The sequence below is a fragment of the Haemaphysalis longicornis genome, unplaced genomic scaffold (assembly GCF_048455015.1).
Source record: "Haemaphysalis longicornis isolate Haplotype H1 unplaced genomic scaffold, Haemaphysalis longicornis Haplotype H1 scaffold_2, whole genome shotgun sequence".
NCBI classification, from domain to species: Eukaryota; Metazoa; Arthropoda; class Arachnida; order Ixodida; family Ixodidae; genus Haemaphysalis; species Haemaphysalis longicornis.
This window is the reverse complement of record NW_027526295.1, coordinates 165,395,259-165,411,428: the sequence shown is the minus strand read 5'-3', so window position 1 is coordinate 165,411,428 and position 16,170 is coordinate 165,395,259. Positions and strand designations below refer to the sequence as shown.

At 45.3% G+C, this 16,170-nt stretch overlaps 1 protein-coding gene across 2 annotated transcripts in view; it reads right to left on the bottom strand.

Annotated features, from left to right (window-relative positions):
* Positions 1-16,170, bottom strand: part of LOC144169441 (glutathione synthetase-like) — a 35,710-nt gene that overhangs the window by 9,363 nt on the left and 10,177 nt on the right. For both annotated transcript variants that reach the window (XM_077698598.1, XM_077698596.1), the window contains exons 6-10: positions 15,485-15,558; positions 11,896-12,054; positions 9,526-9,592; positions 4,432-4,623; positions 1,059-1,140 (exon numbers count right to left, since the gene is read on the bottom strand). In XM_077698598.1, the coding sequence (XP_077554724.1) occupies positions 1,059-1,140; positions 4,432-4,623; positions 9,526-9,592; positions 11,896-12,054; positions 15,485-15,558 (574 nt within the window). The remainder of the gene's footprint in view (positions 1-1,058; positions 1,141-4,431; positions 4,624-9,525; positions 9,593-11,895; positions 12,055-15,484; positions 15,559-16,170) is intronic.

The window sequence follows — 16,170 nt, the reverse complement described above, 5'->3', positions numbered from 1 at the left end:
TTAAAACTACACAGACTCTGCCTAAAACACACTAAACAGATGAAGCGGAGGTGTGGGAATAACATTATGAAATTCTCGATTTCACATATTTCTGCCATTTTGCAAGCTGCCCCCCCCCCCCCCCCCCCCTTTCACAAGTTTTTCCCCCTCCATAGCACTGGTAAAATGCAAGACTTTCTACTGTAAAAAAATCTCGCATAAACAAACTCCGACTGGGAGCTTTCAATTGGCTGTGTTCCATTCAGGTCGCTAAGAGAATGGCACAAAGTCACCCCAGGTGCAACTTCCCCCACCCCCCATCGTTCACACAGGCTAGAAACCGAAGATATCTGCTCACTGGGTTAACGTCCCACGAGGGGCTTGTGATCCTGAACAGTTTTTACGATTACAGAGCTTTCACAGCTGCAATCTCCCACATGCAGTACGAACACTGATTTTGACAAGGGACCCAAAATAGCGCCAGGCATAGGCAGAGACTATGGGGGGAAGGGGAGGAGGGGGAGGCTCGGGAGCCCGAGCCTCCTCTGGTATTTCCCAGGGGGGGGGGGGGGGACTCTGCCTCCCCTCCCCCCCGGCGATGCTGATCCCTGCCCCTCTGCTCTCCGAAGTGCCATTACCAATGCCATCACCAGTTGACATTTTTTTAGAGCTGCCTCTAGGTTTTCACTTGAAATTTTATTGGGGCTAAAAGCTTACTGCATTATTAAATTGGCACACACGTGGATGGCCTACTTTCATACTTTCCATGTATTCCTTCGAAGTGTTACCATAGGAGGACAAGCGCACTACAAGCGCATATGCATATATATGGGTGAGTGAGTGAGTGAGTGAGTGAGCGAGCGAGCGAGCGAGTAGTGTGTGTGTGTATGTGTGTGAATATATATCATATATGATGGGTGATTTGATCATCATCATAAGCTGCAAGTCGTGGAAGGGGGCAAGCCCCTCTCCCCCCACCCCCACCCCCTCTCCACCAGGGGCTCTCTGCGTATGGAGCCAGTACCAAGAAAAGCTAGCGGGAGAGAAAGACGGGTAGAGGAGAAGCACATGAGACTCACCTCCACCCTCTCTCTGCGGTTTCAGCACGAACTTGTTCGGGCTGCTGATACCCTCAAAAGCTGCTTTGTGTCCTTCAGGGGTCTGGAAAACAATGCGGAGTGGAACATGTTTAATTATCATCGCTCTTTTATACGAACGAAGAAGTTATAATTGGGGTTTAATGCACCAAATCTAGACTAGCACTACGAAACACACAGTAGTGGCAGGCTACAGATTAATTTACATTACTTGTGGGAATCTTAATTGTGCACTGAAATCTCAAAAAAATAAGCTTTTTCCTTTTCTGTATCTATCACAAAAACATGGCCAAAACATGGCCACCGTGACTGGGGTTGACGTTCACTTTTTTCATTACTCTGCTTTATACCCAGAGATCAACTGGCAACCTTCTGAAGTTCTTTTTATCTAATAGAGGGGTAGTTCAAGCCAAAAGTTTCACAGCAGATATTTCACCAGTACTGAGGGTTCTTAAAACAATTTCCTACAATTTTCAAGTAAATTCTGTGGAACTTGTCAGTCTTGCTGCGCTTTCCCCACTGATTTCAAGTATGGCACTATTTTTTTGAGTCAGTCAATTAGTTACCAAGATAATTAGCGATAACTAACCATTTTTGGAGGAACAATAGACAAAACTGTTGGTCATAAAACTGTGATCTTTATATTTTCTAATACTATGAAACCTGGTGAGTGCAATAAGTGCATTGGTTTTTTTGATGCATCGCTTGGAAATAACTTTACAGCTTATTAAACTTTGGTGTTTGAAACGGGTGTTCGAAATGGTTCCTTGCCACTAGTGCCACCAAAGTTTAATAAGCTGAAAAGTTATTTCCAAGCGGTGCATCAAAAAACCAATTCACTTATTGTACTCACCAGGCTCCATAGTATTAGAAAATATACCGTAAATATCACAGTTTTATGACCAACACTGTTTTGTCTATTGGTCCTCCAAAAATGGCTAATTATCTCTAATTATCTTGGTAAATAATTGACTAGCTCAAAAAATAATGCCATATTTGAAATCAGTGGGGAAAAAGCAGCAAGACTGACAAGTTTCACAGAGTTTACTTAAAAATTAAAGGGAGATGTTTTAAGAGCAGTGTCCCCCCTAAATGCAACAATTATGATATGTTTTGGGCTACAGGTATGGCTTATTGCCTAACTGGTCAACATCTTTTGGTGGACTCGTGAAGCACCTTGCATTTGCTCCTGATAAGCTGCAAGTTATAAAGATTAAGCCTAGGTCTGAAAAACACTGCTGCATGGCCAGCAGTTCTTCGGTGCTGGGGATGGGCACTCTACTTCAAGCTGCATCCAGCCCATGATTACACAGGCATCACATGAGATCAAACTATGCAAAAAACCATCCCGTCGTGCCACGTTACAATTGCTATGGCAACAACACAAAGTCCTCTGGCTAAAGCGAGCTCAGTGTTCAATAACGTGAGCAAGAAATTATTTATCTTGGTAATCTGTGCAATGCACGATCCCGCGAAACTAACATCAGAATATTCACGGTTTGAATTTATGTATGTTTAAAACTGTACGATTGATCCAGCCAAGCTCCATACAAGTCTCCATACAAATGCAAGAAGGTTCTTAAAGAATAGTTCGAACGGCAACTTAATTACCACCAGGTGATGCTCTTCGAGGAACACTAAAGGCTGAATGAAATTTTGCTTTAACTGAAATGTCATACTTTTCATAGCTCTCTCGGGTTTTGTTCGACGGGCAACGATGCATTATTTGCTCAGAAATGAGCAAACAAAGCTGGCATTCCTCTCACCCGCTTTCCTTTCATTTTTTCACGACATAGCCAGTACATCACGAAGTAGGAGTGAGCACGGGCAGCATCGACGCAGTCTAGAGCATAAATGCTGGCAACGGCAGCTTTTATGTCTCTAAGCCATGGCCGACTACGGCAATGTTTCTTTGGCTGAGGGGGCTGGATTGGACTTTTATGATTTTTCACCGACAAAATGAGAAATGCTTTTAGATGCTCGAGCGGCTGGTGTGCCCGCCTATACCGGCCTCCCAGACCCAATCACCCAATCCAGCCGGCTGCGAGCGAGACCTCTTCTGGAGCGACAAGCGCAGTTTCAGATGTCAAGCGCGGCATCCCGGACTCCCAGCTCGCCGTCATTCAGGAGTGCTTTTTCACTTCACCTCATCTGGCGATCATAGCTGCCTCATATTATCTTCTCTTGAGCGGCACAAACCTAGCATGAAATAAACACTGTTCTCAGTAGCCGTGTCCAGCAGCCGCCATTGTAAGGACCCCCCCCTGCCTCAAGCGTAATAAAAGCAGAACGATGCAAGCTTTACGGATTATCAACAGCGGCTCGAGGCGAACGGGCCGATCAGTCAACTAACCACTCCCAGTAAGTTAATTTCACGGGTGATTATATTCGAACCGTGCCGATAACATCCGCGCGCGGAGGACGGAAGATTGGAAGGTCACGCGAGTCGCTTAACCACCTGCCGTGCATCTTGTTACTTTTGCTGCTTCTAACGAAGGGATTTTAGCTGCTTTCTGCCGCGTGCATTACTTGCAGAAACTCGGGCACACACCGTCGTAGGTTACTGACTTCGAAAATTGCGCACCAATGCTTTTCGAAAACGAAACTGAAAGCATGATGGCTGACTGAATAGTGAGGGAAGCAGCCTGCCTCGCAGTGTATAAAAGCTGTAGTCTTTTTTTATACGATGAGCTTGCAGAAAGCTTTGATTTAAACTTAATTCACGTGCTCAACCCCTTGACAACTTTTGTGACATCACAAACCGTAGTACCTATAAGCGTTACGGGGTGTCATCGCCTGTTCTCACGCTTCTGGCATTTTCTGCCTCACTAAACGGCTGCTATTCGTGAGGATGGTGTATTTAGATTCTTGGCACCGTAACCTATCGATACAGGCCAACTTGTTTTCACCCTTTAGTGTCCTTTCAAGTGCGCTGCACAGGCTTGTGCATGATTAGGAGCAAGTGACAGCGGCTATGATAGCAACTCCATATCGCTCTGTCTTTAGCACACAAGCTCTGCATCTTACCCCCAGGGGGCCTAGAGCCCACTTTACCTTCAATGAAGCCCTCACTACTCCTCTGAGAAAGTGATTTGCTGAAATTCCTTCCACTTCCAATGCTGTTAAGCTATCGTGTGAGCCACTCAGAAATGGTACAGCGTCCTTGGTGCCCGCAGCGATCAGCCCTGCACTGTCTTGGTTTCCTGTACGTTTATTGCAGCACAGCCAGCTTTTAACCACCTCCTACGTACAGCTGGCTCAAACGACTTTTTAAAACGTAACTGCAACCAGATACCGTGCCAGTTAATGGCTTGGACTTAATAAGCCCCCTCTTCTGATAGGGAGGGCTACTTGCCAGGTCAAGGGAGTAGAGGCCGGTGAAGGTGGCGCGCACGCTGTCGGTGATCCCCTTGTTGGTAAAAAAGCGGTCCAGGACACCCGGCTGTGCCAGCACCTGCTGCACCTTCTTGGTGCCTGCCAAGTGGTACTGCACCGAGGGGCACTTGATGGCACGCGACAGCTCAATGCGCAGACGCACCTCCCAGCTCTGCACAAGGCATCCAAAAAGGAGGAGAAGGAGGCATTTATATGACGAACAGGAGGAGGAGGAGGAGGAGCAGTCCTTTGGGGAAGCCCAGTTTAGGAAATGCAACGTGTGCCAACAGCCACTCTCTGCAAAAGCTAGCATGCATCTTTGATTTTCTCAAAACTAGTTGCTGTTGCCACAACGTGATGGGCAGCCTGCCATTTAAAAAACAAATCCATCGTTTAAATACTGCATTTTCGCGCGTATAACCCTGCATATAACCAGCACCCCAATTTTAGTCCATGAATAAAAAAAATAAACATCCTTGTGTATTGCCCGCACATTTTATATAGGAAAAGCTGGACCGAAACTGATAAAGCAACAAGGCACACTTGTTGGCACAAAAAAACTTACCTATATTTTGCATACTGAATACATTTTCTGCATGCCCTAAGCCACAATTACTCATTGTCACTGCTCTCGCTCAAGCTATCGTTCGGGCTGCAGTCATCACTGACACACAACATCAACTGCAGTTACATCCCTGCAGTTTGTAATGCACCATTTCTTCAAGAGGTGTCGTCACTTACCATTCTTTTATAAATGCACAATACAATTATTATACAGCAAAAGGGTGAAGACCAGAAACAGCTTACATTAAATAAAATATAAAAATAGGCCTGTGTGGCGGTGAACGCCACCACCTCATTTCCAACAAAATTAAACTTATACCTATCATCGTCATAGTACGGAGTGGTGGTGTCATGGTGTTGTTGAGTATTGGCACTCATGCTCTTTACTTGTGAATGGCACTTTTCTTTGCGCAAACCTCTAGCTGACTTGCCCACTATTTTTTCTCAGGTTATGTTATTAAGCTGTTTGTAAAAATGAGCTTTATCAGTGGGATAAGAGTGGCTTAGTCACTATCACTGCTGTGGGGGCCTCATGGCACAAAAACCTCGTATATAATCGGCATTTGTACTTTACCCCTGAAATTTTTGCTTTTTTGGTGTGGATTATATGCGCAAGAATACGGTATGTAAATTTCTCACCCATGTAAATTCCTCACACTACAACGTATCAAGTGACTTCAATCGAGGAAGGCGCACAACCATTAAACATCCAGAGCATTTTTTTGCCACCAATGACACTAAAAGGGGCCATGCAGACAAAATACAAGTTTGTTTTATTCAAAAGATTTCGTTTTCTGGAGCACCCTGCACTTGTCTCGCAGGAAATGATGCTGTTCTCACAGAGAGATTAATAAACTTACGTTAAAATTTTGGTTCTCCCACCAAATCGTGTGTTTTCATGATATCTGCAATGAAGTCATAACGGCGCGTATTCAAACAAACTTCCACTGTGTCATTCGGCTCTGCAACCTTGCTTGCTGTCAGTCCTCCCAGATGGCGCTACCATAGTCAGCCATGGACTGTTGCCCACTGTCGCTTTGTTTTTGACTGTATTTACACCTGGCTTGTTTTTGCTACGGTAGAAAGTTCTCGTTTCATAAAACATGGGGTATGCTCGACAAACAGGGTCACGTAAGACAACACTGCTTACACCAACTGGCGAGTTTCGTGTAACACAACTCCAAAGCAGTGGACTGCTGTGCAGTTAAAACAAGCATAGTGCACCTAGTACCAACAGCAGTGTGCATCGGTACTTCTATGTTTACGTGTATTTTCGTAACCTTCATTGTTTGCCACAACATTCTTACTGCTGGAAAATGAATATGCATTACCATTAGGTGCTAATACCTCATTTGGCAAGCTTATAAGCCCTGCCTAATTTGCGTTTGCTTATGCCAGCCTCAGCCAATCACACAGCTGGGCATTATGACATAATAGGTTCTGTTCCGAGAAATGAGCTAGTGGGTCGCATGGCCACTCGCCTTTTTCCTCATTATACAGCTTATTTGACCGAAGTGTGCATTAAAAGTGGTGTCAGTATGATTCTAATGAGGCAACATTTCGAATGAACCAAACTTGCGTTTTGTCTGCATGGCCCCCTTTAAAGGGGCCACAAAGACGAAATACAAGTTCGTTAAAAAGACTTTTTTGTACAAAAAAAAAAAAATATCCATTTTAGCGCAAACTGACAACTAAGATTGATATTAAAAGGGACGGATGAAGTGGCGGAGCCTCCCGTGCCACATGCCGGCAATTTCTCTATGGCAGCACAGACCTATGTGATTGGTGTCCGCTGACCTAAGTCACTGCCAAGAATTGAATGGAATGGAACCCGTTTTTTTATTATCGCATCGAGTGCGACCGTAGGCGGTGGGTGGACATCCTAGTCCGATAGTCCATGCTGTGCTGCGGTGGCCCGGGCGCGCTTCACAAGAAACTCCTGATGTGCGAGCTGGCCACTGCGCAGCAAGCTCTCCCACTGCTCAACGGTATGTGGGTGTGGGGGCGGGGGGTTGGCACAGCACATCCAAAGCAAATGAGTTGTTGTATACGGGGTGCTGGGGCAGTAGGGGCAGTTGGGGGGGTATGCGGTTGGGGAAATTCAATGGAGGAAGGTGTGGTTGTGGTAAGTCTCGGTCTGGAGTCGTCGCCAAATGTGTGCATTGGCCACACCTAGGGATGGATGTGGAGACAGTAGGGACCTGTGGGAAGCCCGGAAATGACGAAGGATGTAGGAGTAGTTCTGTGAGAGGGGGCTGCAGGACCGGAGGGCCGCTAAGTGGTTCGTCTTCTTCCCCTCCTGGGAATGCCCGGTGGGTAAGGTCGTGGGCAGTGGCATGTGCCATTTCATTCCCAGTTAGGGATGTATGGGCTGGGATCCATACAATGCGGGTCTGTGGCAGTGCTGGTCGTTGATGGAGGATGGTCGCTGCAAGGCCAATGATAGTCCCTGTTGCAAACCGTTAGCAGGCTTGGAGGTTGGAGGTTGGAGTGTGCACCACCACTAAGGTGATGGCCGCTTCTTCAGCTGTATTTACAGAGCTGGTAAGAAATGCTGCTGTTGCCAGTGTGCTGCCATTCGCCCTGACTACTGCAGCTCGTGGCGTTCGTGTATCATGCGTCGGGGTCTGCAGCGTATCTCGCTGTAAGAAGCCGTGCAGGGTGTCGCCGGCAGCCAGCATTGTAAGTTGGGTGCATGTGTTTTGGAATTGGAAGCACCCGTATATGGCAGCTCGTTCTTTCAAGACTGGTTCTTTCAAGCTGAAGAAAATTGTACTTTGTCTTTGCAGCCCCCTTCACATGAGGCTGAGTGCGTATTTTCAAAGCATATCTACATTATTTGACAAATTTTTACTCGGAACAAGAGTGTGCTTTGAACGTTCAAAACTAGTTTTCAGTTTTCAGACGAAGGGCATAAGGTGGCTACGTGTAGGTGTAGCATTTGAAGAAAAAAGGTATAAATCTGCTTTGGGACTAACCCTACCTAATGCACTAATTAAGAACATGACATGCCACACTTTCAAGTTGATGTAGCAGACTAAGCACCGCCTATTCTGAGTAATACCCCTGCTCATTGGCGGATCCAGAGGGGGGGTCCGGATGTCCTGACCCCCCCTCAATTTGGGAATTTGTACCCCCTAGATTCTAGAAGATGACCCCTCAGGTCGTAGAAAAAGTCTAGTTGAATATTTTTTTCTATTTCTTGTATTTGTGGTTTGAAATATTTCAGTGAATAAAAAAAGACTACTATCCTCATCCTCCTTTTTATCATCTTCATCATCATCACTGGTAGAAGCTGACTCCCCCTTCAGAAAAAACCTGGATCCGCCCCTGCCCCTGCTACACTAGGGTCCAAATGTCATTTGAACCAAATGTCATTTGACTCAAATGCCAAGTTGTGCTGCTACACTAGGTTTTCAAATGGGCTCAAATGACATTTGAGCCAAATGAGCACCGAGAGAGACATTTAAGATTTCAAATGCCATTTCCAGCACTCTCGGACGCAGCGTCTTCGATCGGCAATAAAAAATATAATACTTCTGTACGTAAAACAAACAAAATATTGTTTTTTGTGAAACTTTGTTCACTGTTTATTTACTTAAAATACGAAATCAACATATTTAATTTTCATACTCTCAAAACCAGTGGGTCAGTTGCAAAAAAAACCAACAAAAACAACGCAAGGCAGCCATATTTAGAGTCAAAACTTGTGTCTCTTCTAATTTGATATCATTTTACTGCCTCGGACTGCTCTTAAGTTTGATTGTTGTATTAGTGTACGAAAACGGAACGGGGCAACAACAGTGCCACTACAGCACAGCGAACAGTTGTGAAAGCTTTCAAATGCCATCGAAATTGTAGTGTAGCACGGCAGATTCTAAATGGCATTCGAAGCAACCCATTTGAGTCAAATGACATTTGGTTCAAATGACATTTGGACCAAATGTCTTTTGGTCCGAATTAACAGGGCTGGACTTTTAACAGGGCCGTAATATAATCGTGCACCTTGCCATGGAGAACTTTCATCACTTCTAGATATGCAGGTTTTTTTTCTACACACAGCTTCCTCTTAGCACTGAGATAGGTAGCCAATGCAATGCTGTGGACACTCAATCAAATCAAGCAGCTATGGCAATGGGTTGGCTGATAATTGAACAGAACCAATAAGAAAGTGCACTAGGTTGGCGTTCAATGGGGTAGCTAGTGGGTGTTTATTACACTACTGGCCAATCCAAATTGAAAATTTTCAAGCTGAACCTAATGGTTTCTTACAGCAGAGGGCTTCCGCTACTTCCAAGCAATAAAAACACCCCATCCAAAAAAAATGTTTTTTTCGGCTGAGAGGCCATCGAAATTTTATTCATTGTGCAGTAGCCACTCTAAGTTGCACAATTTTATGCCTTGATTCACTACAGACACTGCCAGGGAAATTCAGTCAGAACAGACACAGATGCTGGAACAGTGCAATATTTTGTTTCGCACAATGTATACAAAGCAACTATCAGCTTACCTGCGCATCCATCTGTTCCGGGGCATAGGCTGTACGGTAGTAAACCACAGCAATCTCCACACCGTCGCTGTAGAAAGTCAAACAGGTGGGAGGACTTAGCCTTAAATTACCATGGTACACACACACTGGACAGCATAATTATTCACCCAGAAATGCAGTCAGGTGACATCATTATTAGAAAAAAAATTGCTGTCTCCATTCAAGGCTGCAATAAGATCACAAACAAGAGCTCCTTTTCCACAAACATAGAAGTAAGACAAAAGTGAAGCTGATTAATGGCACAACTCGCAATGATGGCCTTTCATGCCTCAACTTCGGCATGAGACAGTCAATTTCTGATCCAGTAAATAGCTTCCTCCCACTGTCAATGTTACAGGATTGCCAGATACAGTATAGGGGGTACAGTGAAAAACATTGAAGACATGTGCCTTCCCCAGCTTAAGCTCTGTGCTGCAAACGCTATGAAAGCTAACTGTACACAAACTAACTGTGAAACCACACCACACAAAACTATCCGATTTCCTGCACCTAAACACCCCAAACATCCCTATCCAAGATCCTCCCTTGGACCATAATTGCACAGTTCAATGCTGTTCATTTGCTTTCCTTTTCGTGGTAGGTAAACAAGGCCATAGAGCACTGAAAGTATAGTCAAAGCTAGGTGCGTGCGAATACTTGAAATATCGAATACAAATCTAGTATTTTTCTTATTTGAAGCATGTTCGATTCGAAAAATGTATACTTAAAAGTTTCTGAATGTTCGGCCTCGACAGAGTATTCTGGTAAAGCGGCAGGTATTTGCTCAAATAACGAATTCTGTGTGTCACACCTTCTCCTACAGGCCCAATTACATGGCCCATAATTACTGACGTACTCGTGCAAGGGCAGTGAGCGGATGTGTAGTTTGTAGAGATTAGATCTATTGCAGTTCGTACAGACTTCGGCACAGCGAACCAATGCACTTGCTGTACACCGGAGTACGTGCTTTTATGTGCGCTTATGCCAAGCTATGCCGCTCGGAATTACTCGATTCTAATGCACACATTTTTTGGGATAAAAAAAATGAACCCCAGAATCACATGCGTGTTAGAATTGAGTGCTGCCAGAACATCGATATCATCATGATTGCTTATCAAAACAGGCCACCACGATCATGTGTACGCGTGGTCCCACTGCCACGCCAAAATAAAAATAAATGAAAGGGAAGTCCATGCTTTTGTGCAGAATGAAGGCATCCAACTGCATGCAAGGTTTTATACACCACACCAACACCGAAGCACATGCATGCACCAAGGAAATTTTTATACAACAAATTTGGTATGCATGCATGCACGCAAACACCAAAACAAGGAAGACGTGCTTTCAGTGGGTGTAGGCGTGTTACCTGCAAGGCTCAAAGGTCACACGCAGTCGTTGCGGAGTGCTCCGCGGACCCTTGAAATGCTTTTGTGTATAAAAAGCAAGCCTTGCAGATAGCAAGAGCCGCGGTGCCCCTGACAAAAGGGATAAAAGCAGCTAGCGTAGAGCTGTGCCGTGTGCCCCTTACTTATACTGTCAGGGATTGCCGTTCCCTAACAGGCTCTTGCTGAACATTTTTTGGTTATTTTGCCGAGTTTCGGCCATTTGAGTTTGGAAGCCCCATGGCACCAGTGTGCGGATTATCATAGATCCAAGGGTGGTGAGAGCCTTTCTAGCGAGATATTCAAAGGCAGTTTTTTGCCTTTATCATATTCAATTTGTATTTGCAAAATTTCAATATTCACATCCCCCTAGTCAATGTAAACTTTCCCAATATTTGAGCTGCTGACCAATAAGGCCACTCCTGCCAAAAGTTTGCATTTTTCAAATAGTTACAAACATCCCATGGCATGCAGTGCCATATTTGAAGCGCAACCATGGTATCCCCCGTATTGCAAAGCCCAGCTTTTGCCCTTTCCTATCAAATTCAAGGTAAAAACATAATGCGCATCAAGTTGGCCATGAGCTAACAGCCCTATGATCCCCAGTGCTTCCAGCCTTACCATCCCGTTCTACCATTCGGGCCTTGGAATCAATTTATTTTTCGAACCAATGCCAGCCATTAGGAAGAATGCTACCCATTTTATACAAATGCTTTTGCAAGACCACTGATGATAGCCCCTGCGTCTATATCATTCTTCTGAAAACCGACGAACCAACCTGTTAAATGACTCAATTTGCAAGGGAATACATTTAATCCCGTTTTTGTTTTCTTGTTCAGACTTTAGTATATAATACCAATAAATGATAGGCCCTAAAAGACTGCCTTATCTTTAACCTGGTTTATCTGTTGTGTAGTTTACATAAAACCTTCGATTTTTGCTGCAACTGGGGCAACAAGTGGCCACTCACACAAACAGGTTGCCGTCGTTGACCTTGCATGTGCGCAGCTCGGAGAACCTGCGCCTCATCACCTGCACCGACAGCTTGGACTTCTGGATGCTGTGCTCGAGGAGGCGCTGGTCACACACGTTGTACGTTTCTTCCTCAACCACAAACAAGATGGCCGCCCTGGAGGGGAAACACACGAAACGGGGCGTCGCAGTTCACGCTGCCACGGAGCAGCCAGCAGATTACAACTATCAAAACAAAAAGCTCTCGGTGCGATCATACGCGGCTAATGTCGGCATGCAACTTTTCCAAGCACATGATTGGACTCATAACCATGCAAAAAATCCGGGCCATCTCCACTAACATGAAACCTGGGGAGGGGCGAAGCATGCAGTGTATAAGTGTATTTTTGGCGCCTTGGCGTTTTTTCCAACGGAGATGAAACCATTGGGAGGTAGAGGTATACAGCTTTGCTGTAAAAGTCTCTTGCCTTTGAAGCAGAAAGCTCTTTACTAAAGCATGAGGCGTAAACGAATGTCCCAGTGTTTTTTAGAGTGAGTTACATTCTGGCGCAAGGCGTAAACAAGTTTCCCAGCGTTTTTTGGAACGCATTACGTTCTAGCACACGGTGTAAACGAATTCCCCGGAGTTTTAGTACCGTGACTACATGAGACGATGATTACGACAACAACTACCAGCTTGGTCTGCAGAATAGTCGGCACAGCCGTTCCGGCAAAAGTACGCTTTGCTTCCTTTTTCGTTAGCTTTAAAGCAGCCTGTTCTATGTTCCACCTATATAAACCGCATCATTCTTTACATTTTTGTGGCACTGTGCTCGAATATACGGCCACAAAAACGTTTCAATCCAAGCCAGGGATGAAACTACGGCAAGCGCATGGTACAATGGTGGCCCGTGACGACACAGACGGCTTTGATGAGAGCCGCATAGATGCTAGCGCCAGATTCCTCTCTATTGTATATAGTAAGAAACTCTATGATTGCACCTACTTAGCCCCAACACATGTTTATACAACAGCCAGTGGCAACAGTCAGAGATTAATAGCATAGTTGGCCACACTACCATCAACGTCAGTTATGGCCACCTGCACATGTATTTTCTACACCTTCAAGACAGCAGCACCTCACGGGAGTGCTATGGGGTCGGTGCATGATGGCTGCCCAGTCTTCATGTCTGGAGGAACTACTAACTGCACTCAAAATTTCGACTTCTTGAAAACCCTATTTTTGTATAGTCTGCTAAAAAGAAAGCAACATGCAAAATACAACAGCTGAAATACGCGCGTGGACGTCACAAGCAGCCAACAAAAATCGGCGATTTTGGAACCGAAACCGAGGAGGGTGCGGCCATTGTAGTGACGTTGCAGCCGTCCATCGAGCGGCCGGATGGTCACCAGCTCGGGAGAAAGTCTGCGCGCAAGCTCTACGTGCGAACGGGGCAGCACATGGGTGAAGCGCACGCAGCAGGGCTCGACCGGTTCTCCAGCTGCGCAGCTGACCAGCAGAGGAAGAAGCCCCCGTCAGCTGGAACATCACAAGCGCGTCATGGCTGTTTATGCGGTCCGCCGGCAGGTGCAGCGTGGTCTGCGGTGGAGCTTTTTTAAGCGCTTCTGACTGATTAACGAGGCGTTTAACGGGGCTACCACTTGCGTCTCAGCTGATTTGGGGGTACTTACTACGCATTGAAAATAAATTTGGTCAAGGTGAAATTTGAGTGCAGTTGGCCATTAAACTTTTCCTGGGTGTTGCTGCACCAAGATGGCATCAAAACTTTCCTTCTGGTTGGCTTTCAACCTTCTAAGTTAAGGCCAATAAGAACAAGCTTTCAGGAAGGTAAAGACAACATAGTAAAGCTGAGAACAGGGCATTGGGTCACACTGGACACTTTGTGAGTTGGTCTTAAATGTCACGGAGGAAAAATAGAAGGAAAATAGGAGAGAGAAATACCAGCTTTAGTTATTGATTTCCGAGAAATATTCAAATCATTGGCCGTCAATCAAAATACACGAAATATAAAAATGTGATCTCTATGTTAAAACAAGAAGCCTTTAGCGTCCCTTCAAAGATGGGCAGACAAAGCAGCACACTGAATTTTCAAAAAGGAAGTATGAAACTTTGCCGTTTAAACTACTCTATGAAGCCAACTTGAGTATCTTAACTTCTCCGTGAGAAGTCAATAAAAGATATTTCTTAAAATGGAGCACGAACAAGATATAACTCCGAGCATAATCCACTTATTTTCATAACATCTGGTTAGATCAAATAAATGCTTTTAGACAAAGCAGGGAGTCCCAGAAGCGTGTTTCTGCTATTGGTCAAAATTGTTAGCAACACTACAGAAATGACAAAATGACAGCAAACAACAGCTGGATAACACTATGTTGAGATTCAACTTTGACCGGGGACATGCCCTAGTGCTCTGCTCTGCTGAAGCATGCTAAAGCACCCCCTAGTAGTGATTTTCTAGTAAGTAACCAATGCCAGTTAGTTGCAGCCCACCCTTTTTTTAAGTGAATTCACACACTACCCAATGGCACAGTGGTTGCTACTGTAAGGCTGCTGACCCCTTTCTCCCGCCCATGTGGAAAACTAAATCCTTTTCCTATGTAGCCACTTCATGCCCAGCTAATTCCAGCACGACGCTCATGCATCTCAAGCCATGCCTCTGTTTGGGACAAGCAGCTGTTACCGACGATGCCACGACAAATCCCACCTGGCAGGTTTGTCCGAGACTTCTCAACCTGACAGTGACTGCCCGACTGCTTGTTTTGCTTGAGGAGCCCAAATATGCTAAAACAATAGGTTCGCACCTCCCCATGCAGTGATATAATGGAAAGAGTACGCCAAGTGCGAGCAGGCCCACAATGAGTCCACCCCGCCAGATTAAACTATCCAATCACAGTCAGAAGAGGGCATGCGGTATGCGAGAGGTTGACAAATGCTCATGCTATATGTGCACTGGCAGACGGGGCTGTAGTTTTTGATTGATTTGATTGATTATTGTTTTTAACGCGTCGACGAAGCGCAGGCGATTAAGCGCGCCGTAGTGGAGTGCTCCGGATTAATTTTGACCACCTGGGGATCTTTAACGTGTGCCGAAATCTCGTACACGCGGGCGTTTTTGCTTTTCGCACCCATCAGAAAAGCGGCCGCCGTGGCCGGAAATTGAACCCGCGTCCTCGTGCTTAGCAGCGCAAGGGGCTGTAGTTTTGAAGCCAAACAGTGAGCCCCCAAGCAATGCCGGTACAGACTAAAACTTCAGAGCAGTCGACCAGCGAAACTTTGCGACGTCCCCAACCCCGAACTTGTAAGTACATCGTTTAACATTCAAACTGTACACAAACTTTTTTTCCACGTTCAACGTACGTCTCTTCCCATCTAGATTTTCCCTTCTTCAACGTCTGTCTCTCTCTTCACGCCCCAACACAGCTAAATACCCAAGAGTGTTTTTGCCAACTAACTGAACCCAAGCTGTTCACAAGCTTTTACTACGACCTGATACACTGCGCATGATTAGTGTTGCCAGAGTGTAGCTGCTGAGCCAGTATGACCTAATCCCAATGTTTGCGACAACCTCACGCCAGACACTCACTTTTTGTTGTTGTAGGCACTCCAGGCTGCCAGCAGACCGTTGGCAAGGTTCTTGTCTGTTTTGCACTCAGGCAACTGCAAACACAGACCAATGACCCACCACTTTGAAAGTTCTGGCCCATCTTGCAGGGGCCAATGCACTGGTACCCAGAAAATGCAGGCTCCTTTGCCTTTAGCATGATTATGCTACAAAATTTGCTCTTGACAAGCATAATTAACTTTATATTTATAATTCTCTGTTTTATACTGTGCCAACACTCCAGGGTGAGTGCTGAAACTCAGCAGTAGCTCCCTGCTGCGTTCAAGGTGTAAGTGATAAGCATTCGCCAAAGCAAAGGGCAGTATAGTGGCCCAACAACAATGTCGCATGCCCAAGAAAAGTGTTCGATACCGTTGAACCTCGTTATAAGAGGCAGTTGGGTATAAGAGACACTATTTACCCACATGAATGGCTGCCCTATCTTTTCTATTAAATTGACCTCTTTTATAACAGACATTGGATGTAGAAGAAAGTTTGTTATAAAGGACAAGTTATCCTTGAATTTTGGTCAACAATCTCACTTGTAAGAGACATTTTAACTTTAGATTTGGTTCAACCAGTCACTAACTGCAGTTGCACCCGTCGTAGAATCAAAGGGGATGACAGAAGTCCGCAGTCGTTATTTATGATAATGTCAGCAAAAACAC